Source organism: Carlito syrichta, unplaced genomic scaffold (assembly GCF_000164805.1).
Source record: "Carlito syrichta isolate Samal-C Ts95f unplaced genomic scaffold, Tarsius_syrichta-2.0.1 Scaffold89687, whole genome shotgun sequence".
In the NCBI taxonomy this organism is placed as follows: domain Eukaryota; kingdom Metazoa; phylum Chordata; class Mammalia; order Primates; family Tarsiidae; genus Carlito; species Carlito syrichta.
In genome coordinates this window covers 729,192-752,010 of record NW_007033783.1, presented here as the reverse complement: position 1 = coordinate 752,010, position 22,819 = coordinate 729,192, and the positions used below count along the sequence as shown (strand labels likewise).

At 34.8% G+C, this 22,819-nt stretch overlaps 1 protein-coding gene across 3 annotated transcripts in view; it reads left to right on the top strand.

Moving 5' to 3' along the window:
• Positions 1 to 22,819, top strand: part of TMTC2 (transmembrane and tetratricopeptide repeat containing 2) — a 424,604-nt gene that overhangs the window by 261,821 nt on the left and 139,964 nt on the right. For 2 of the 3 annotated variants that reach the window (XM_021712338.1, XM_008058159.1), the window contains 3 exons: positions 4,344 to 4,429; positions 5,063 to 5,247; positions 6,722 to 6,800. In XM_021712338.1, coding sequence (XP_021568013.1) covers positions 4,344 to 4,429; positions 5,063 to 5,247; positions 6,722 to 6,800 — 350 coding nt within the window. Of the gene's footprint in view, positions 1 to 4,343; positions 4,430 to 5,062; positions 5,360 to 5,656; positions 5,777 to 6,721; positions 6,801 to 22,819 lie in introns of those variants that run through there. The other variant, XR_002481957.1, reaches the window with a different exon arrangement.

Here is a 22,819-nt window from a genome sequence, read left to right as displayed (position 1 = left end):
TAAATCATTGAAGGAGAAACTGAGATATACATTCTTTAAAAAATGCTATATTATATCTACTACACACGCAGATATATTAAATTGACTCTACTACTTGTAATTTAAGAAATCAGTTAAAGTTTTTTTGTTTTTGTTTTTTTGTTTCAATTTCTCCCCCAGAAAGCACTTTAACTTCACATTAATATGTGGCATTAATATATTTACAACAACTTCACATAATATGGTTAAAGTTATTTCTAATTAGATTCAGGCTTGATGCTATATTAAAGTGTGCTCTGTTTTTTTGTTTTTTGTTTTAAATATACATAGAAACCAGAAGATTTTGACATGAGCAGCATGTAAACAAACTATGTCATCATTTTTAAACAGATGTGGAAAAGCCTTTGGTATGAATGATAGAACCAAACTGCCAGGATAAAATTTGGACATATCTCTTATTAATTGTGTGGCTTCTGGTGTGTTATTTAGCCTTTTCTTTCCCAATTATTATTTCATTATAATGATGTTTATCAACTACATAATGAAACAAGTAATAATAACCTACCTCATAACATGATTATCGGATAATATATTAATATAAATAAAGTGCTCCACATAGTATAGGTGCTGAGTAAGTTTAACTACCATTTTTATTATTACTGTAACTATTGTGATGTGAAGGATTTCTATTCCTCTATCATATCTTCAATAAAATAAAGGCTGGGTTGTATAAATAGGGAAAATAGCAATAACAGAAGCCTGGTCATAATGGTATGCAATGAACCCAAATTCATTCTGAACTTCCAAAATGACACTTCATTCTTTCTCAGTGTATCAATGTAAGTTTTACAAAATCTGGGGAAATTTAGAGCAAAAAGAAACATAATGTCACACACTTGGACCTAGAATTATTTTATCTTTCCTCTTCCCTTTTCCTTCTAGAAAGAGCATGGGAGTTAGTATCTAACAGAGAAATAATTCTAACTCTGGCTTTGCCTCTTACTGACCACAAAAACTAGACTGATTTGGTGGATTCTCTGCTCCTCTCTTTCTTCCGTTGTAACATGAAGCTGATGACCCTTTTTACTGCTGCATGCTTTGAAGCCTCTGCCAAAGTCATTTGGACTGTCGACCTTCCCTTGTCCATTCCTGGGCCCAGCAGTGTTAGTCCTCTATTATAGTAATTTTTCACAGCATTTGCTTTCTTATTTGTCCCCCCAGTAAATTGTGCACCCATGGGCGAGTGCATCTCTGTCTTGTTCACATTTGCAACATCCATATTATAGCATAGCTAATACTCAATTAAATCCTTAGCCCATGAGGAATCAGTCACCCCAGCCATCAGACTTGGACTCAATCCATTGCTAACTTTCTTCACATGATGTAGAAGATGATACTGTAACTCGAAGAGCCACATTTATCTAATCCTAGAAATTTACCTGCTGCATGACTCCAGGTGATTAGGAGCCTCCCAAGAATAAGGCAGGCAGAACAGGATGGTTTAGGTGTGGTTATCACACTATTAATCAGATTTTCCTCTTTGTATATTTTATGCATTGGAAAATGACAGGAATATAGTAAATCAACATGGAGGATCCCAGGAGGTGAAGTGCATCAGTTTTCAAGGTTTATGGGCTTTAGGCACATTGTGATATGTGCTCATATCCTTCATATTCATTCCAAAGATATGTGCTCATTTCCTTCATATTCATTCCATCTAGCCTAATAGGGTATTTGCCCTTTAGAAATGTAATTACATGGAGACTAATTAGTGGGATATTTCAGTTATTCAGGTGACAGAAAAGATAAAAAGGGCTCTGACAGAGCCATAAAGATGAACCTTGAGGGGCAGAGCAAAGAGCCTTAGAGAAAGGAATCCTTGGGCTTTAGAGACTTTACAAAACATGGAATTGTGAAGATAAGTGAAGAATTAAGAGTCATAATCTGCAGCTAGAGTGAATGATGAGATTAATGACGAAGGAGATTTTTTTTTCTTCTATTTCTTTCGTTTCATGTATCTGTCACTTTTTAGGTAGGAGATATTGGTTTCAATTTTTAGATGTGTTGGTTTTGAAATTCCAGTGAACCTCTAGATTAATGTGACTCAGTCAGCTTGTTGAAAACAGATCCGGATGACAGGAGAGATCATTACTTCAGAACTGAGAGCAGTCAGCACATACATGAGCCACATTATGATGTCATGCAGAGACTTCTTTTAGCCATTGAAGAGGCAAAGAGAAAATCCTATGAAGCACCAACTCCTTTAAAAGGAGTTGCTTTCAAGAGGTGCTTTCAAGAGGTCTCAAGAATGGAAGAGAACTAGGAGAGACTGGTCTCCCAGAAACCAACAGAGTTTCAGTAATTCAGTAATCTCAATATGCAATGGTTAAGTGGGTAGTTCCCGTATGTGCACTATTTTGAGGATTTGTTAATTAGTAAAAATGTGATAGGACGTTTTAGGAGAATTAATGGAAACACAACCTGAACGGGATTTAGAGGTAAATGGGACCTGATACATTAGACATACTATGCTCCATAGATCATTCTTAAAGAAAATCTGACTTTTAAGAGAAGAACAAAATAATAAGCCATAGTGATAGATGAATATGGGAATGAATAAAGGTTGTTAGGAGTATTTTCTTCCCTTGAATCTCAGAGGCACATGTACATTTTTGTAGTCTTAAGGCAAAGAAAAATGTATGGAAAAAGAGATGGAAGATATTGGCCAAATAGAGGCTAATTGAAGGATTTTAATTTCTAAAGTAGTTAGAAAAAAAATAGAATTAAATATCTAGATGTCATTTCTCTTCTGGTGGCCTTAGTTTCCTATCAAAGAAGAAGCATCTCTTTATCTGAATTTGAAAGGAAAGCAATAAAGACAGTTAGGGTTGTAGTTTCAGAAACTAGATAATGTATATGAGGTTAGTTTACAGGAAAGCATTTTAACAATAAATATTGTTATAAAAATATTTCTTTTTGAAAAATATGCTGTTTCTCTTTATCAATTTTACCCACTTTTAAATACTACTGTTTTCCACAAATCCTTGACTACTGCAAAAATCTTGTTTTTTCTTATTTCCAGCGACAGCAAAGTGAAATTGACAGCACAGCATATTAATTTCATAATCAAACTAATTGTTGCTCAAAAATTTTATAGAAATGTACATTTATGTATATATGAAAGTGATCGTAATGTGTTTGGGAATTCTTTAACCTATTCAAATGAAGTTTTAGCAAGTATTAGAAACAATGAGATTATCATGTGTTGATGACACCAGTGAGCATTCTTCAATTTTAAATATTTTCTCAAGATGCATATTAAATAATAAGTTGAGTATTTTTAAATGCTCAACCAAATGGTACATTTTTGTCAGTAGGCTTCTCTTTTCTCTGACCACCATTTTACCAGTCTTTTAAAGGCCTCAGCAGCTGCTGAGTTGAATTTGCAATTTGAAGTGATAACTGCAGTACTCAGACTCAATAGATGTGTGGAATGTCTGTAAGATACTTACTGATTACAAGACAATGAGGATAGGCCAAAAGGCCCTCTGTGAGAGCTTTTTGAACTTAGTTCAGTTCCCTGACAGGTTATTTTCATAGACATGATGGGAATCGATTTTCATTTAGGTCATGAGTACGGGGTCTGGAATGACTGGAATATTACATAAAGCCACTACCTAAGGAGGCTCCCAGAAAGACCCTAGAGTCTTAGGTTCTGCAGATAAAGTGTTTTTTATTTTTTCTTTTCAGAACACTTAACTGAAATTTGCACAGTGTTCTGAAATTCAAACTTATATGACCAAATTCAGATAGCAAAGAAATAGCCACACGGATAGCCTGCAATCTTTTTTCTTTGTTCCTTTATAGCATCTGATTAAATTCTGACTTTACTTTTGCTATAGACCCGGACTACCTTTTGCTTCTTGGGCAGTCATGGACTGATATTTCCCAAGCAACATGACTAGTGGGAGGCATCTCATACTTCCATGAAAACACATATCACCGTCTTAGACAAGTTTCCTTTCTGAAGTGATGAGAAAATGTGTAAGCTATAAGAAGAAATCCAGGTGCTTAGTTATTCTAGTGGGAGAGAAAAGACAGCTTAAAAAGGGGTTCAGTGGTGGTAAAAGGCTTTTTGAAAGTACTTCTTAATACTTTCTAATGCAGTATAAATATAACTGATGCCTATCTAGTATTTTCTCTCTGGAGGAATCATTTTCTTCTTTTTAGAATTTATTTTTATGCTACCAGGTTAGCATTTTTATTGCATTATTAACATCTTTATTTGGGGAATATAAAATAAAATTTGTAGTTTTCTATATGTAATACAGTCTTGTCTCCAAATTTCTGTTTTCCTCATGCAGAGGGTTACTTCTACAGGAGAACAGCAGGTTTGCAGAAGCACTACATTATTATAAGTTGGCCATAGGGAGCAGGCCTACCCTAGCTTGTAAGTAATACTCACTTTTTTTTTTTTAAAGTTTCTCTTTTCATTCATGAAAATTATCTCTGTGATTTGCAGCCTCACAGAGAAAACACTCGGAGCTCCTATTTCTGAATACTGGCAATTAAGTTTTAAACCTTAAAGAATTATATCTCTTTCAATTTCCTTATATTTTGATGTTCATTAATCATTAAGCAATACAATAGCTATAACTTTTACTCAACTGTATTTTAGGCTCTAATATATTTGGAGTTCCTTAAGGACAAACTATTTTATACATTTTGAAGTGATATCTTCAATTTCCACTGCTATTATGGATCCTATGATTATTTGTTCCATAAGTATGCTTCTTTTTTTGTTATTAATGTTGTTCTCTTTCTAACTTTATGTTTTTATTTCTTTTTAAAATAAAGACGAGTCCTTGCTTTGCTTCCCAGGCTAGTCTTGGACTTATGGCCTCAAGCAATCTTCTTGTGTTGGCCTTCCAAAGTGCTAGGATTGCAGACATGAGCCACTATGACCAGCCATTTTTTTCTTTTTAATGAAAAATAATCCATAAAAGTGAAACTGAAGCAAAGTTTATTTTATCTATAGTATATATTGTCTTCTCACACTTCTTTTTCTACTTTTTTCCCTCAGCTGCATATTTAAACACCGGTATTATCCTAATGAACCAAGGAAAGACAGAAGAAGCTCGACGTACCTTCTTAAAGTGTTCTGAGATCCCAGATGAAAACCTAAAGGACCCTCATGCACACAAGAGCTCTGTTACCAGTTGTCTGTACAACCTGGGAAAACTCTATCATGAGCAGGGACACTATGAGGTCTGGCCAGTACCTCTCTGTCCTTTTCCTTCCTCCTTATTTTGATCTAGTCCCAATGTTTTCTAACCTACCATCACTTTGCCAGGACCACTGTCCTTTAGAAAAAGAATATGTGGCCGGGCTCGGTGGCTCAGCCTGTAATCCCGCGCCTTTGGGAGGCTGAGGTGAGTGGATTGCCTGAGCCCGCGGGTTCGAGACCCGCCTGGGCAGCGAGACCTCATCTCTACAATAAACCAAAAAATCAGCTGGGCGTGGTAGTGCATGCCTGTAGTTCCGGCTACTCGGAAGGCTGAGGTGGAAGGATCGCCAGAGCCCAGCAGGTCGAGGCTGCAGTGACCGGGAGTGGCCACTGCACTCCAGTCTGGGTGACAGAGTGAGACTCCAACTCAAAAAAAAAAAAAAAAAAAAGAATATGTGTACACATCGTTTGACTGTCCTTTGATAAACTAATGTGTTCACATTAAAAGGGCTTTGTGATCAAATTTGTTTGGAAAAAGCTTCTTCTGAATAAAAATTTAATAGATTTTTTCCTGTTTCTCAGAGCAATTATAGTATGTCAATATGTATTGTTACTATTTAAGAATGGGAAATAACATGCAATGCTTCTCAAGATTATTTGCTCACCATTTCTTTGATTTGATGATCAAGACATGGTTTCTAGAATTGTTACCCTATACCCAGTGTTTGATATTTTCAAAAAATATATTAATTTTACTCTGATTATTAAGAAAGTGATTTGATATAAATCCTACCTGTTTCTCTTAATTCTTTTTAAAACTATAATGGAATAAAATCTAATTTTATTATTTTTGAATGGAGGGGAAAGGAAAAGTGTATAACAAGATGTTGTACAATAAGTTAGGAGGTGATCCAGCTGTGCCCCCCCATGGGATACATGCTACACATATATTCCCAATTGCCCCTGTCTTTCCCTCCTTCTACCTGCCTCCCGTTGTACACACATACTCCTATACAATGTATTAAGACTAATGCAAGGATGTAGATACAACTTTTAAAATAATTGCATTTAATAGCTTCAGTGAGTCTCAGTATCTGGAAGATTTGTTAGCTAATATTTTATTAGATCCCACCAGGTTTTCTGACTTAAAATAATGATGGACTTTAGATGACTAATAGAGAACTTCCAAATGTGATTTTCTTTTTTAGTGTTATTTAAAAGTTTAATAATCTGTGTGAACTGGAAAATTTATATTAAAAGAACCTTGCTAACATTCCCCTCCTTGTTAAACCATTTCATTCTTAACTGACGGGGCTGGGTATTTTCATTCGTGAAATTGTGATAGTACCCTACCAAAGGACAGCTCAATTATTTTCCTCTACTGAACTATTTAGAAATAGCAGTGGATGGTTTTAGCTTTGGAAGAATGTTATTACCGTATTTTCAGTGAATATCCCTGTACTTTAGCAATGATTTATCTCTTTCTCTTTCTCGCTCTCTCTTTTTATAAATTAGGAAGCCCTTAGTGTATACAAGGAAGCTATTCAGAAAATGCCAAGGCAGTTTGCCCCACAGAGCTTGTACAACATGATGGGTAAGTAAAACATTAATATTTTAAAATTGATATATCAGGGACCTGCAGATAAATTAACACTGATGCTTGTGTTAAATGGAATTCTAACAAATCATATTAATCCTCACAAAGAAACTTTGTTCACAGTTGGGTGTCATATTCCAATTCTGACAGGGCACATTTGGTCTGACATGAACAAATAAATGCGTTAACATAGCAGTTCCTCTCATTCTTCATTAGTGGGATTATAAACTTGTTCAACTTCTATGAGAAACAATATGGGGATTTCTCAAAGAACTAAAAATCAAACCATTCAAACCCAGCAGTCCCACTACTAGGGATCTATCGAAAGGAAAATGAAAAAGAAACGATACCTGTTTTCATATGTTCATTACAGCACTGTTCACAATAGCAAAATCATGGAAACAAACCAAGTACCCTCTAACAATTGACCAGATAAAGAAACGTGGATTATATACACCATGGAATACTATGCAGTCATTGAAAGAATGAAATCATGCCCTTTGTAGCAACATGGATAGAGCTGGAAATCATCAACCTAGATGAACTAACTCAGAAACAGAAAACCAAACCCTGCATGTTCTTACTTATATGCGAAAACTAAATGACCACAAAGATGGAAAGACACTGGGGTCACCAAGGAGGGGGACAAGAAGGAAGGTTATGGTTCAAAAATTACTCATTGGGTTCAGTTTTCGCTGTCTAGGGAATGGGCCATCGAGACTCACTCCTCACCACTACACAATATATCCATATAACAAACATATACTTGTATCCCTGCTTCTAAGAGAGAAAAGAAGACAACACAACAACAACATAGTGATTCCCAACACATTGGTCACAGCCCAGAATTGTTGCAAGGGCCTGTCAAGCCCATCTGGCTCCTGAGTACTAGCTAGAATCTAGAGATTGTAAAACTAATCTTGCATCTGTGTGTAATCTTTCAAGTATGTTCAGAGATGAATAAAATACACATTAATGTCAGTGAATTTATCGAATTCTTGATTGTTTTTGATCGTTACTTTCTTAAACTAGAGGATTTTCCAAAGTAAGCATCTTATGATGTAGAGATTCATGAACATTGATGCTTATAAAAGATGAGATAAGTAAGCCAACTTGTATGGTTTTCATTGATCAGGATGTTGATCACACTATGTCTTTTTAGAGTAATTTAGAATTAAAACAAGACTGTGCAGACTGTAAATGTGCTACTAGAATTATTTCTTTTTTCTATGTTGAATAAGTAAATTAATTTTACTATTTGTCAGAAAGTATGTAAATATATGGAATGGATTTTTCTAGTTATAAGAACTCAAAGAACTAGAAATTCTAATAAAATATCTGCCTATCACATGTTATTGATCCCTGCCTTCCTTGTAGTAAATTGTTACTGCAGCTGTTTGATGATAGATGCAGCTGAAAACCACATATTCAGCCTAAGACTCTTGGAAACAAATCCCTAAAGTTTAACATGCTCTGCTAATTGATTAATGTTATTTTTGAGATGAGAAAGAGAAGCATTTACTTTTGTCCTTAAATCAAATATTTTTTTTCTCTAAAGTGCAAATTTCAAACTCCAATTTTCCCTTTTCATTAAACCTGATTTTTTAAAATATTTCTAGGCCTCTCTCATACAGATAAAATAAGTAAGATTAGACTACATCATGTCCAGGATTATTTTATGTTTCTACTTTCTATGATTTGAAATTTGATAACAGCTTTATGGCCTGAGTGCACACACAAAAAACCCCAAACCCCCTGCAACTAGAAAATATACACCTGGCAAAAACACTCATGTTATCGTCCTTTCAAATAACAGCAAATTTAGAAATAGTTTAGAGACAGAATGGGCACAGATCAGTAAACAAAAAATGTGTATATTTTGAAAGAAGTTAAAATGTTTATTTCATGATATTGACATGAAAAACAAACCCCTCCCCCCCGTTTGTCTGGGCAACAGTAGACTGATTCAATGCTTATATTAGAGAGTCCACTGGAATGTTTTTTAGTTTTTTCTTTCTTTTTTTCTCTTTGGTATAATTACTAAAAGCTAAAATCTACCTTCATTAAATGTACTTTTGACCTTAAAATTTATTTAATATGATTTAAAACAATGTCTTCTACCATCCACCAATTTACCATCAATCTATTTATGCACAAGAAATGTACATGTTAATAAAATATTGCTTGGAGTGTGTAAGTTTATCAGTTGAATTAACTTTTTTATTTTCATGCTAGATGTTTTTAGGACAAAATAAATACTGAAAGAATTGCTTTCCCTAGCTTTGTCTGAAGACGCACGTTGTTTTAGTTTGTGATTTTATTCTCAACTCCAGGGCCTGTGCAGACTTATTCCCAATTTTCCTCAGTTATCAAGCAAGACATCTTTCTTTAAATTAGGATAGGGCTCTGAGGTCCTTGGTGACAGACTGCATGCATTATCTTTATTGTTGATGGAAAGTGGTGGTGTTCACTATAATTAGTTATTTCAGAAAATTCATTCAATTATTTTATGTAAATAAATTTGAAATTTCACTTGGTGTCTTGCGATGTGTCCCTCATATGGTTACACAGATGCTGAGCACGCACAGGCAGTAAAAGATAAGTGTGTCCCTGGAGCTATTGCTTACTCCTTTGTCTTCTTTTTCCATTATAGAAGATGGTAGCATTGCCCAGCCTGGAAAGCACCCTAACAATTTTCAAAGGGAGGATCCTAGTATAATTGTAAATTCCAGATTTCTTCTATAATTATGGTTGATGCCTTCTGTTTAATTTTATGTGAAGGTCTGTCAGCTGATCAGGTTTTGTGGTTTCAGTTGTTCAGGAAACTGTAATTTTCTCAGAGAGTGAGTTCATCTTCTAATCAAATGGGTTAAATCCCCCTAGTGTTTGCTTTATCTCCTGATACATTTTGATTAGCCTCCATTTGACAAGAAAAAAAAATGGCCCAGAAGATAAGCTGCCCTATCAGTTCATTGGTTTCATTAGTCTGTCAGCATGTGCTGATTATCCTATCAAGTTTATCAACAACCTTGAATGTGTTTTCTAATTCACACATTTACATATTCTCAGTGCCCTTTAGGGATCAGTGATGGATTATAATGTCTGGTTAGATTTTGCCTGTATTCATTTTTCTCATGTCTCATTTATTTACCCCTTCACAACCACTACCCCAAGCACTTGTGTGTAGATATACAAACATTATATTTTTTACCATTCTATTTTTTATTTGAAAGTTAGGAGAAATAAAGGAGTATGTATGAAAAAATACAACTATATTGGAGTGCCATTATTAGCTTAATAACTAAGTTCACTGCAGTTGCTTTAAAAATAAACAAAAAAAACTCTAGTTCTTTGCATATTCCTTCCTCTTGAACATTAAGAAAAAACATATTTCATGACTGCTGCATGACAGTTGACTTACCCTGAATACCAAATGAATATGTTTCTCCCACTTGTATATTAATGACAACAAGTTTTATTCATTTGCTTCCCAATTTTAATTTTCTAGATTTCATTTTAAGACGATTCCTTTAATTTTAGTGAGGCAGTTCGTAAATAAATTTAAAAAATAGTTTTAATATATTCACATTATTCTCTTTGATGTCATAGGACTAAGGTGTGTTGGTAATGTATTCCTAATCAAAGACAGTATTATTATCTAATTGAAATACTAATCAAATACTAATGTTTGTGTAACACTAATTAGAATAACATTAATACTAAAGCTTTCTCCTCATCTGGAATTAGGTGAGTTAACAAACATAAAGAGCAAACTCAAAAAACATATAAATCTTATTTTTTAAACAAAAATTAACCTTTCACCTAGCTTCTTATATTTAGGAAGATGTGAAAATACATGAAATTATTTAGCTTCTTATATTTAGGAAGATGTGAAAATACATGAAATTAAAAGACCAAATCACTAAGTGTTTAAATTTTTCCTAGCCAGTTATGTGACTTTAATTTTATGGGCCATGGTTCTTCTTGAAAGAACAGGTTGAATTAAATAGAGGTTTAGTTTAGTGTGGTTGCTGAAGTCACATAACCTGGGTTCAGGTTACAGCTTTGACACTTGCTAGCTGAGCATCCTAGGGCAGATAACTCAACAGATGCCTCAGTTTCCCCATTTATAAGATTTCTTGTAGTAGTAGTGTCTGTTTGAGGACTGATTAAAATGATGAAGGTAAAGCATATTGGTCCAAATGCCTAACCTGGTAAGTTTATAACATGACCTTCCATTGTAATCATCATCATTTCTGTGGGCTTTTAAATTCCAAATGTTGATTTTATTCTCTGTTGGTTATTTTTGAATTTTGCTATGTAAATATTATTACTCTATAGATAAGATTTTGTCATAGTGATGGCCTTGACATCACCGAAACTCAGTAGGGATTCTATTTAGTTCTATCCTGCCTGGAATTCCTGCTATATTTTCACTCTAGGCTCATTTCCCATTTTTGTTCAGCAACTACTGTCAAAATTTTTCTTTTACTATATTAACCAAAAGTGAAATGGTATATTATATTAATGGCAATTAACTTAGTTTCATTAATAGAGTGCACCTTCCAAATTTTAAAAAATGGTCATATTTGGGTTGATTTTCTTCTCCTCTTCTTTCGATTTTGTATTTTTCCTCTAGACTTAGTCAAAATTATTCTTTATTTTGACATTCAAGGGCATTTAGTGAATCTCAGTTTCTGCTCTTCTCAAATTAGAGACGTAGCCGGGCTGGGTGGCTCAGCCTGTCATCCCACGCCTTTGGGAGGCTGAGGTGAATGGATTGCCTGAGCCTGCGGGTTCGAGACCCGCCTGGGCAGCGAGACCGCATCTCTACAATAAATCAAAAAATCAGCCGGGCGTGGTAGCGCAGGCCTGTAATTCCGGCTACTTAGAAGGCTGAGGCGGAAGGCTCGCCGGAGCCCAGCAAGTAGAGGCTGCGGTGGCTAGGAGCGGCCACTGCACTCCAGTCTGGGCGACAGATTGCGACTCCAACTAAAAAAAATAAATAAATAAAGTAGAGATGTATTTTAGAATCAGAATGTTAGAGATGGAAGAGTCATATCTTAAAAACTGCTGGATGTGGCGGCTTATGCCTGTATTCCCAGCACTTTGGGTGGTTGAGTTCGGAGGATAGCCTGAGCCCAGGAGTTTGAGACCAGCCTAGGCAACGTAGTGAGACCTCATCTCTACAAAAATAAAATACATTAGCCAGGCATGGTAGCACATGCCTATAGTCCTAGTTACTTGCAAGGCTGAGACAGAAGAATCTTCTGAGTCCAGAGGGTCAAGGCTGTGGTGAGCTGTGATCTTGCCACTGCACTCCATCCTTGGTGACAGAGTGTGACCCTGACTGACACATGCAAAAAAATCCTCATAATCTTTTTTATTTTGCAAGATAGAGAATTAACACCCAGAAAATTGAGGTCAGGAATCCATAGTTGATGCTGGAAGCAGAAGTGTAGTTTTTCAACTTAAATTCAAATGCTTTTTTGAGTTAGCCCTTCTGTGTTACCAAAACTAGCACGTTCTTTACAGTGTCAAATAGCTTTTCTTTACATGTTTAATAATATATATATTCAGTTTAACTAAAAACAATAAAACCTTCAAAATGGTGGTTTCATCACAAATGCATAAAATATAAAAAATATTTTTAAATTATACTAAAAAAATTTAATGCAAGTTGGCTTCTGAACCCTCAATCTTTCTCCTCTTTCTCTATAATTGTTTATTATCTCTACTTAAGCATTGCTTTTGAATAATCCTAAGGGATTATAGGAAACTAAATTAGGCTGTAACATCCAATTATTTTTATCAGTTTGAGCTCTTCCAATCCCAAAGGTAGTTTTAAGCCTGTGTACTATTGAAAATAAAATTACTCTGCCTTTTCAATGCAAAGTAATTGTTGGGTTTAATTATACAAGCGATTTAGACCATTTCATCTTGGTAATATATCTTGAGAACAAACGGGCATAATGTGTTGTGTGGAGTAGGAGAACCTAGGGTTACTGCCTTGCCATTGCAGTCTATAATCATTGTTCAGAATTAAAATTCAAAATTAAATCACAAGTGCTGGGAGGGGGGTGTGTACAGAAGCAGCAGACATATGAAATGGAAATAGTTGTATGGTTTCTGCTCTAATAGAACTTTCTGACTAACTTCACAGTTGATCCAGAGCATTTCAGTGCTGCTCCTTGATAAGTAAATGCCTGTTAATAAAATGGAAAATAATTACTGTAGCCTTAAGAATATTTTGTCTATAACTATGTATGCTGAACCAAAAGAAAAAGAGAGAGGAAACTCAAGCTGTTTAATTTCTCATGTGGTACTAATATCACTGTTTGCATACATATTCATATTTTTCTGTTCTCTAAAAAATGTGTTTGTAGTGAGAAGCATGCATTTATTTTAGAGAGAGATTATTTTTTTCCAGTGGAAATGTGTGATAATGACCCATTGCTTTTTTTTTAAACCTGTTTGTCTTTGTTTTCTTCACATGATTTTGATTCTCTTATCACAATTTGTTTCATATATCTTTTACTTTTCAGTCCTAGCCCAATATTAGAAAATATGTTTTGCTCCATCAGTCTTCAGCTAGCAAATCTTTTACTTACATAGATTTGAAATTGAAAAATGTTTTTTCTTCATATTCACCACTAAGAAGAAAGGAGATTACTCTTTTGAGGTCTTTGATTTAATTTTCAACTTAATTATTAAAACAACTCTTTAATTATGAGAGATTTCCCAATTTTATTTGGCTAGTCACAGAAAACTAGAGAAAAAGAGATGAATAGGAAACAAAATGAATTTATTAGAATAATTTTTGTGTAAACAGCTTGTGTAAATTTTAGAATTATATTTTTGGTAAAGAAACTTAGGAATAAGAGTTATGTGTTGTAAATGGCTACCAGTGATCTTTAGATTTTTTTTTACTCTATTTAGTTAAGTAGGACTGACAAATGAGATGCCAAATGCACCTTCTGAAAACAAAATGCAAAAATTCTTACTTGTAAATTCAAATTCTACTTCAAGTATGTACATTATGCACTGAGTTCAGTTGGAAGAATGAATATAACAGAAATCTGTTTCTTCCTCATCCTTGTGTTTGTGTTTTAGCTGAATCATTTATTTGTGTTGGATTATTCTCTGTGTGTTTACCTTACCTTGTTTCAGAATATATTTAGAGTGGGGATATTCAGCATAAAATTTTGACATGATAGCTTACGTGCTGAGTGTTCTCTTCTTTGACTAGCTATTGTTAAGTAGATCACTCAAGGCATTTAACATGTGGTCTGTGAAAGAGATGGTTTTTAACTGTGTGAGATTTGAACTTTCACATCTTTCAAGTGTGGGAGCATTAACACTCCAGTAGTGTTAAGCTTTTTATACCACCTGCTTCCTCTATTTTGGGTTCTGGTGATATTTTTTTTTTGCAATTGCTTCCATTAGCACTCTTAAAAATCAGTGAGTCAGTCCTACAAATATGAGTATGACCATATAACTGAATTAGTCATTAATCTAACTCCAAAAAAGAATATTAACTTCTAATTTCTAAGTTAAGTCTCTTAGTTTTACTTTCATTTTCCCATCATCAGAAAGGGCAAGACCAAGATACCAGTGCCAAGTATATACAGTCTACCACACCAAAAAGACAAAATGTAGATTTGAGAGATTTTATAAGTTCACTTTGTAAGATTAGTAGTCAACAGGTAAGTATATCATGAACTTTTGGCTGTATATCAAAAAGAATGAATATGTAAAATTTGTGAGCAAAAAACTATACAGTTTTCTCCTAAAAGTTCATTCCTCATCATATAACTGCAGTGGTTTAATTTTTTTTTTTTTTTAACCTTTCACACTTGATAGAAACTCTACATTATGTTCTGTGGTTACAGACGTTAATTTGCTAGGCATTAGTCTATACACTACAAAGGCCAGCATCCAGTTCAGCTGCATTAAATAGGTAATATATTTTGTTTAAAGTTTCAATTAAACCCGGGGCCAGAAGATATATAATCCCTATGGGGAGTTTGAACACTTTAATGCCAATAGTAAGGTTGCCGAAGGATCATGCATAGGTCTAAATGTCACTTGCTTTCCTGGAAATATGATATAAGACAGTTGATTATATTTCATTGCTATTAAAACCACACAAGCCCACCTGTTACTTTAATTTATACTTTTACCAATTTCATGCTAAAGGAAAGGATTGAAGCTTAAAAACTTTATATTAAATTGAATTATAAGGAAACAAATATACTCAAATTAATACCTAATTATATCCTACTTATTCTCCAATTCCAAATAGTTTCAATGTGTTCTGCTTTAAAAATTCTGTTTTCTAAAGCTTTAATGTGAATAAATGATGATAATTATATGCTTTAATCTTTTACTGGACAACTGTCATGGAATAAACCTTTTACTTGGTAGTAAATATGGATTGGAATGTATTTAGAAAATCAAGGTGATGCTACATTATACCTGGAAATTTCTTTAACTGGGTTTCAAAGCCTTATGTTCTAAATTATGCCTACTTTGATATCAACTAGATAAAATGGACATAGTTATGGGAAAAAAGAAAATTTTATGTGAAGGATACATCTTGAAAATCAATGTCAAGAAAACAAGAAGTTATTATTGCACATATTTAGACAACTGTATTGGCAGAAAGGTGATGCCTTTCCTTATCCTTCATAAGGGTGATTGCCGAGACACCTATAACAAAAGCCAGATTAATATGACAAAGGACTAACAAATTTATTTAATCAAAATTTTTCATGACATGGAGCCTTTCAGAAATTAAGAACCAAAGACCTAGGGAAAGTCTATTTTATGCTTAGGCTTGATGAAAACGGACAGCCCTGTAGAAGCATGACTGGACAAAATGAATATGACCTAGTGGTCACAGTGAGTTGAGAAACTCAGCAAAGCCTGTCTGTTCAGATTCTTCTTGGTTGCTCTGTGTAGTATTCCTTCCCTCCAGGTGTGGGGCAGTACCCCTCTGGAATAAGGATTGAGAAGGAGGATTGAGAAGGAGGCTGATCTTTCTAGGTTTTTTATGTCTTGCTATGGGAAAGAGGACTTCTAGAATCTGCCATCCTTCTTGAAGTGGAGGAATTTTGTTATCTATGATTTACTCTGAGACAAGAGGACATAATATCCTTCAGTTAAAGTACTCAGCCTACAAATCTATCATATTTGGGGGTATTGTGTTCTAAGCCTCAACCCAGTAATGTAAATTAAATTTTAAATTAAACGCATAATTAATCATATGTGTTTTGCTGTGTAAATATTTATCTGTTTTTCCTAATAGGTAAGGGAAAGTTATTTTTTCTTTAAAAATCTCATTTGACTGTTCAAGTGAACTGTCATTTAGTTTTAATTGGAGCTACACATTAGAAGTCATTGTCATATTTGAATTGAATGAAGAATGAAAATAGAGCATGCAAAAATTTTGCGCCAGAATGCAGCGTTTTTGCCAATAAGTTAACTATGAGAATGGGATCTTATGGATTGTTAAATCTTATTTTCAAGAACTTATTAAAAATAAGATGATTTTTAAAATTTCTAGTATGCTATAGAAATTAACATTAACATCGCAATTTGTAGTATAAAATAATTACTCATTGCCTATTACAGAGACATATTACTTGATTCAGGAATACACATGAAAGATATCCCTGAAAACATCTGTATGAAACTGAAAATCCTTCTATTATACTCTTCTGACTCATAGGAGAGTCCTTTCTAACTTTCCTGCAACTATTCAGCCCTTCTGTGTGTGTGTGTGTATATGTATGTGTGTGTCTATGTCAGGGTCTTACTTTGCTGCTTAGCCTGGTGTGCAGTGGCACAATCATGGCTCACTGCAACCTTCATCTCCTGGGCTCAGGTGATCCTTCTGCCTCAGACTCTTGAATAGCTAAGACTGTCATACCTGACACTTGCCACATGTATGGCTAGTTTTAAAAAATTTTTTTGTAGAGACAAGGACTTCCTATGTTGCCTAGGCTGGTCTCAAACTCCTGGGCTCAAGCAGCCCTCCCACCTTGACCTCCTAAAGTGCTCAAATAGCAAGTGTGAGCCACTGTGCTTGGCCATAAAACCTATTTCTCTGAATACCATATTTTTATTCATTCTTTCCATGCTAGTACAGTATTTGCTCGTTTTTTTTCTTTTATCTGGTATAAACCTACCACTTTAAAAAATACAATTTAGCCGGACTCGGTGGCTCAGCCTGTAATCCCAGCGCTTTGGGAGGCTGAGGTGAGTGGATTGCCTGAGCCTGCGGGTTCGAGACCCACCTGGACAACTTGGCGAGACCTCATCTCTACAATAAGTCCAAAAATAAAAAAATTAGCCAGACGTGGTAGCACAGGCCTGTAGTTCCAGCGACTTAGAAGGCTGAGGTGGAAGGATCGCCGGAGCCCAGCAGGTCAAGGCTGCAGTGGCCGGGAGCAAACACTGCACTCCAGTCTGAGTGACAGAGTGAGACTCCAACTGAAAACAAAAACAAAAACAAAATAAACAACAAAAAAATACAATTTAGACTTATTTGCATGTTTTAAGTATTTTCTAAATGTTTTCTGTTATATTAAGCCATTTTAAGTGCTCCATTGTAATTCTCTAGGGGACAGTATCATATTTTTCAGGGAAGGATCCTTACTTCCCCCCAGCCTACACATGAAGATGCACACGCACACACGCGCGCACACACACACACACACACACACACACACACACACACAATATCTCACTTTCTAGTTTTGGAAAATTATAACCATTTAATAGGAATTGGCTCCAACATTTGCAGATTTTATTTATTTGATTTATGTCCTTGAAAATATAAAGGAAATTGATTAGCCTGAGGAACTTCTGTATCCCTCATTGTGTAGAGAAATATTGATGCAAGTTCCTGGCTTTTTTCCAAGTTAAATTTTGGTGGTACATCGTATGTTTCCTGTATATAAACTCACACTAGAAATTAGGAACCTTTTTAACTTTCACTGAAGTTTAACCTATTCTTGACAATTAGTGTTTTTCCTTAATGAAACACATTTGATTTTTTTTTTCTTGCATTTCCTGTGTTGCTTTGAAAATATCCTTTCATGGCCAGGCTCGGTGGCTCAACCTGTAATCCCAGCACTTTGAGAGGCCAAGACAAGTGGTTTGCCTGAGTCCGTGGGTTCGAGACCCACCCCGGCAACTTGACGAGACCTCCTTCTCTACAATAAACCAAAAAAAAATTAGCCAGGCGTGATAGCGCGTGCCTGTAATTCCGGCTATTCGAAAGGCTGAGGCGGAAGGGTGGCCGGAGCCCGGCAGGTCGAGGCTGCAGTGCCCGGGAGCGTGTCACTGCACTCCAGTCAGGGCGACAGAGTGCGACTCCAACTCCAAAAACAAGCAAACAAACAAACAAAAACAACCAAAAAAAGAAAATACCCTTTCAGGCTGCATGGATTTCCCCTTTAGTTTAATGCTTTAGGACTCAGTAAAGAGTTGCGTATTGAGCCTTTGTCTAACCCTTCTCAACTTAAGACCTGGATGATATTTCATTTCACTCCCCATCCCCTCGCCCCAGGAGAAGTTAGAATGGTTAAAGTCTGTTGTCAGAGAGTAAGTAACCTCTTGTGTGATCATTTTGGCCTCTTCTTTTCTTTTCCTGCTCTGTAGCAATGTCCAGTCAGAACCAATATACTTGGGGCAATTAGATGATGTTATTCTTATAAGAATAAGATGAGGAAAAGATTAGGATGGTGATACAAAAGGGTCACAAAATTTGACTATTAAAAGTCATAGCAAGTTTGTGGCATAGATTTTTTTTTTTTTAAGATCCTGATGTTTCAAATGCTTCTAATACTAACACTATGAATTAGGAAGTGAGAATTAAAATCACAGAAAGTTAAACTCTTGATGTAGTTCATCCTTGATATCACATGGTTCTGCCAGACTCTAGGTTCTGGAAAAAGGAATTATTTGGAAATTTCTCTTCAATGACATACTTAGTAAAAAGGTAACATCTAAATCTAACTTGATACATAAGGTGATTGATTATTTATCAGATATTTATCTGATAAGGACTAATCAGAACTTAAAGGCTTCTGGACTTAGGTTGAAAGAAAGATAGACATGAAAGAGTTTGCATTTGGTTTCTTGCATCTCATAGTCTTGTTTGGGAACAGAAGGATTATAATTCATGAAGTAGGTTCTGCAGGTGAATGAAAAGGGAGAGGGGATTTTGAATAAATAAACAATTGAATACTATTCTTGAAAGGGGAAATTCAATTTTGTAAAAATTCTCATTTTCTAAAATGTTTTTGTATATTTTAATTCAATACCATTCCGAAAATAATTGTATCAAAAACTTGACAAAATGGTTCTAAAGTTAATTTGGTAGAATTAATAGGAAAATAGAGCCAGGAAGTTTTAAAGAGGAATAATGGGTGAGGTTTGCTCTACTAGATATTAAAATATTATGAGACACTCAGTGATTAGAGTAGTGTTATATCTGATTAAGAAGAGAAAATCAGACCAGCAGTATGAAGTGGATGCTCTAGAAGCAAAATTTAAGATTTTTGTAGATAACAATTGTAAGATTAAATATTGGTAAGGAGGCAAACTTTTATATAAGTTGATCTAGGTCACTTGATTACATATTTAGAAAAGAATAAAATTATATGCTTATCTCATGCCATATGGCCAAATATATTTCATATGGAATAAGTAGCTAATTTTAATAATTAAGTGATATAATTAGAAGAGAATACATACACCTATGCCATAGAAAAGAATTTTTACTCATTTTTATTTATTTTTTATTTTTCTAGAGACAGGGTCTCACTTTGTTGCCAAGGCTGGTCTTGACCTCCTGGTGTCAAGTGATCCTGTCAACTTGGCCTCCCAAAGTCCAGGGATTCCAGGCATGAGCCACTGTTCCTGCCTGAAAAGAGATTTTTATGTATAAAAAATAGCCCAAGAATTTTTTGTGTAGAAGATAGTCCAAGAAGTCCCCTACTGTATATTTATACTAAGGTGGGAAAAGAATTTGAATAAATAAAAAAAAAAAATGAATACTGATCTTGAATGGGAAAACTGAATTTTGGGAAAATGGACGTCATTTTCTTTAAAATAACAATACACTGTAAGAAACCTAAATACTTAAAGCTAGGAAAATAATTTACTGTATAATTTTTTTTTCAATATGTAAATTAAATTCTGAAAAAACACATACAAATTTGTTAATGCTATCGGTGATGGAATTTTTAAAATTTTGTTCTTTAAGAGTTTCTACAATGATCAGGAGTAATGTTTATACTTAGAAAACATATATAAACATTAAAACAAAGAGAAAAATCAAGAGTTGATCTAGAGAGTTAGTCTTGAGTAGCTCAACTAGAAAATTCATGAATCCGACAGTTCTTTTTTTTTGAGTTGGAGTCTCACTCTGTCGCCCAGACTGGGGTGCAGTGGCCGCTCCCGGCCACCGCAGCCTCTACCTGCTGGGCTCCGGCCATCCTTCCGCCTCAGCCTTCCAAGTAGCCGGAATTACAGGCATGTGCTACCACGCCCAACTGATTTTTTGATTTATTGTAGAGATGAGGTCTTGCTGCCCAGGCGGGTCTTGAACCCGCGGGCTGAGGCAATTCACTCACCTCAGCCTTCCAAAGGCGTGGGATTACAGGCTGAGCCACCGAGCCTGGCTCGACAGTTCCTTTTTAAGCAAACAGCATACTGTTACTGGTTTATGAAATGCGTATGTATAAATATCTGGACAGTGGTGAACCTATAAATGATTATATCATTTTGGGGACTATGGAGTTGATTTTTTCTTAGCCCCCATATTATAAGTGATAAAATGGAGTCCCTGTCAAATAACTTATTTTTCCAAACCATACAGCTATTTAATGGCAAAATGAGAATTCAAAATTAAAACGTCTAAATACTATTTTTATGTAAAATTCATAATCAGTGCTGAATAACTGTGAATAATGTAGGCAGATAGATGAAATAAACCAAGTTTATCAATCAATTAATTAATTAAAATATAGTTCTTTTATTTTTAATTTATGTGGCAAAAATTAGTTTCTAAGAAACAAATTTAAAAGTAACCCATAAAAGGGCACTAATCATAGCACACTTGAGGATTGCCGAAAATGCTCATTAAAAGAATGACCTGCTCATTAAAAAAATAAACCTGGTATCTTAGATGGAAAATTAACATTACTTCAAAATGGAATGAATACCTTAGCAACAAGCTAAGTCCTCAAACTCTGTGGAGAGCCTAGAAATTAAGTAGATTAAGATAGAATATCTGCTCTTCAAGTAATGCATCCTAAAATTAGCAATATCAGCAGTGGGATGTTTTCACTGTATTAGCAGGAGCCTGCTAGAAATCTTCTGGGGTCATTTTATAAACGCCCCCATTCTTTAGAGACTCGGAAAAAATGCTCTATAACTTGTGTGAGGCCTTTTACAAAAATAGGTTTTCTCCTGCATGTATTCACTTAATATTTTTCTTCATTCTAAACCACGATGTCTATGAAATTACATTTTTAACAGAGGTTAAATCAAATTCATAAGTATCATAGATTTTCAAGGGTCTTTTTTGTTAGTTTCATGTGCACCTAAAAGTAAACTTGAAAACACTAATAAATTAATTTGTTATGAGATTGTAAATAGGAACAAATAATAACTTATTAGACTTTGTTTACCATCATATGCATAGTTCTTGTTGGTTAACCTGAGTTAATATGCAAGATATATGTTCAAGAACTTTTAAAAAGGCACAAAAATTGCTATAGGAGTTGAGAAAGGGGTGATTACTTTTGGTAAGGGTGGTCCCAATTTTTTAAAATTAAGGAATCTATACTGAGTTTTAATATTTCCCACTGCATGTTCTATTCTTTACCTACGACCAGGAGATGTTCAATAATTTGAACCATAAGAATCGGTGAGATCTAGACCATTACATCATCAATAACCCAACATTCTTTCCTTAAGGAGTTAGCCTTTGCCTGGCTTATTTAGACCTGAGGCTTTTTAGGGAGGTAGAGTGACATTTGTTCTACATCTGAAAGTGGTTTATATCTGCCTGAAGCCAGCCTAAAAACATCCAAATCCCTTTTGTCTGCAAGTGAATCGGAAATAAATCTGGGTGATGAACCTGATCACTACATCATCGCACAGGAAATCTTCTCATTCTTATGAAAGTGCCTTTATTATGTCATTTTTTTTTCAGGATGAAAAGGGAAAATAGTCATCATTGCTTCTTTCCTCCTGGGCACCATGCACATTTTTTTGTATTATTGTAAGTTAAGAAAAATTACAGTACTAGAGAAAATGACTTAACCCTCAATCCCCCCCATCCTTATTCCCTACGAAGAATCTTTATTTCCTTCCTTATTGAATTTACTGAGCTTTCTTTTCCTGTGGCCATTTCCTTTATGACTTTTTTTTAATTTTATTACTTTAACCAAGCTTAAAGGATTACACATATACCACTCTCTCCTAAAATGAAATCCATTGATAGCACTTTTTTGCAGTTATTTTATCCCCTCACTAATTATTTGGGATAATATTTAGGTAGAATGGTATAGTGCAAAGAGCCACACACACAAAAAAAATCTGAATCCTGAATTTGACATTTGCATTGTTTTTGACCTTGAGTGAGTTGGTTAAGCTCAACATTGGTTGGTTATGGTCAATATTTATTAGTATTTTCCAAAGTATCTACTGCACAGACACTTCATTTGTAAAATGAGACTGATATTAACTACACTGTAGGGATAAGGTAAACGTAATATAGTATATTTGAGATGTTAGTAGGTAATCAATAAATGATAAACTTAATATGGCAGCCAACTTGATGCAATGGAAAAAATCATGACTTTGGAGGCATTTAGTCCTTTTAGGGTGGGATTATTAACTGGCCTTAGGGAAGTCATTATGATTCCTGAGCTGCCTTCTTCATTTATAAGATGAATATTCGAACCCCTAAAGTGGATTAGAAATGAGAAATG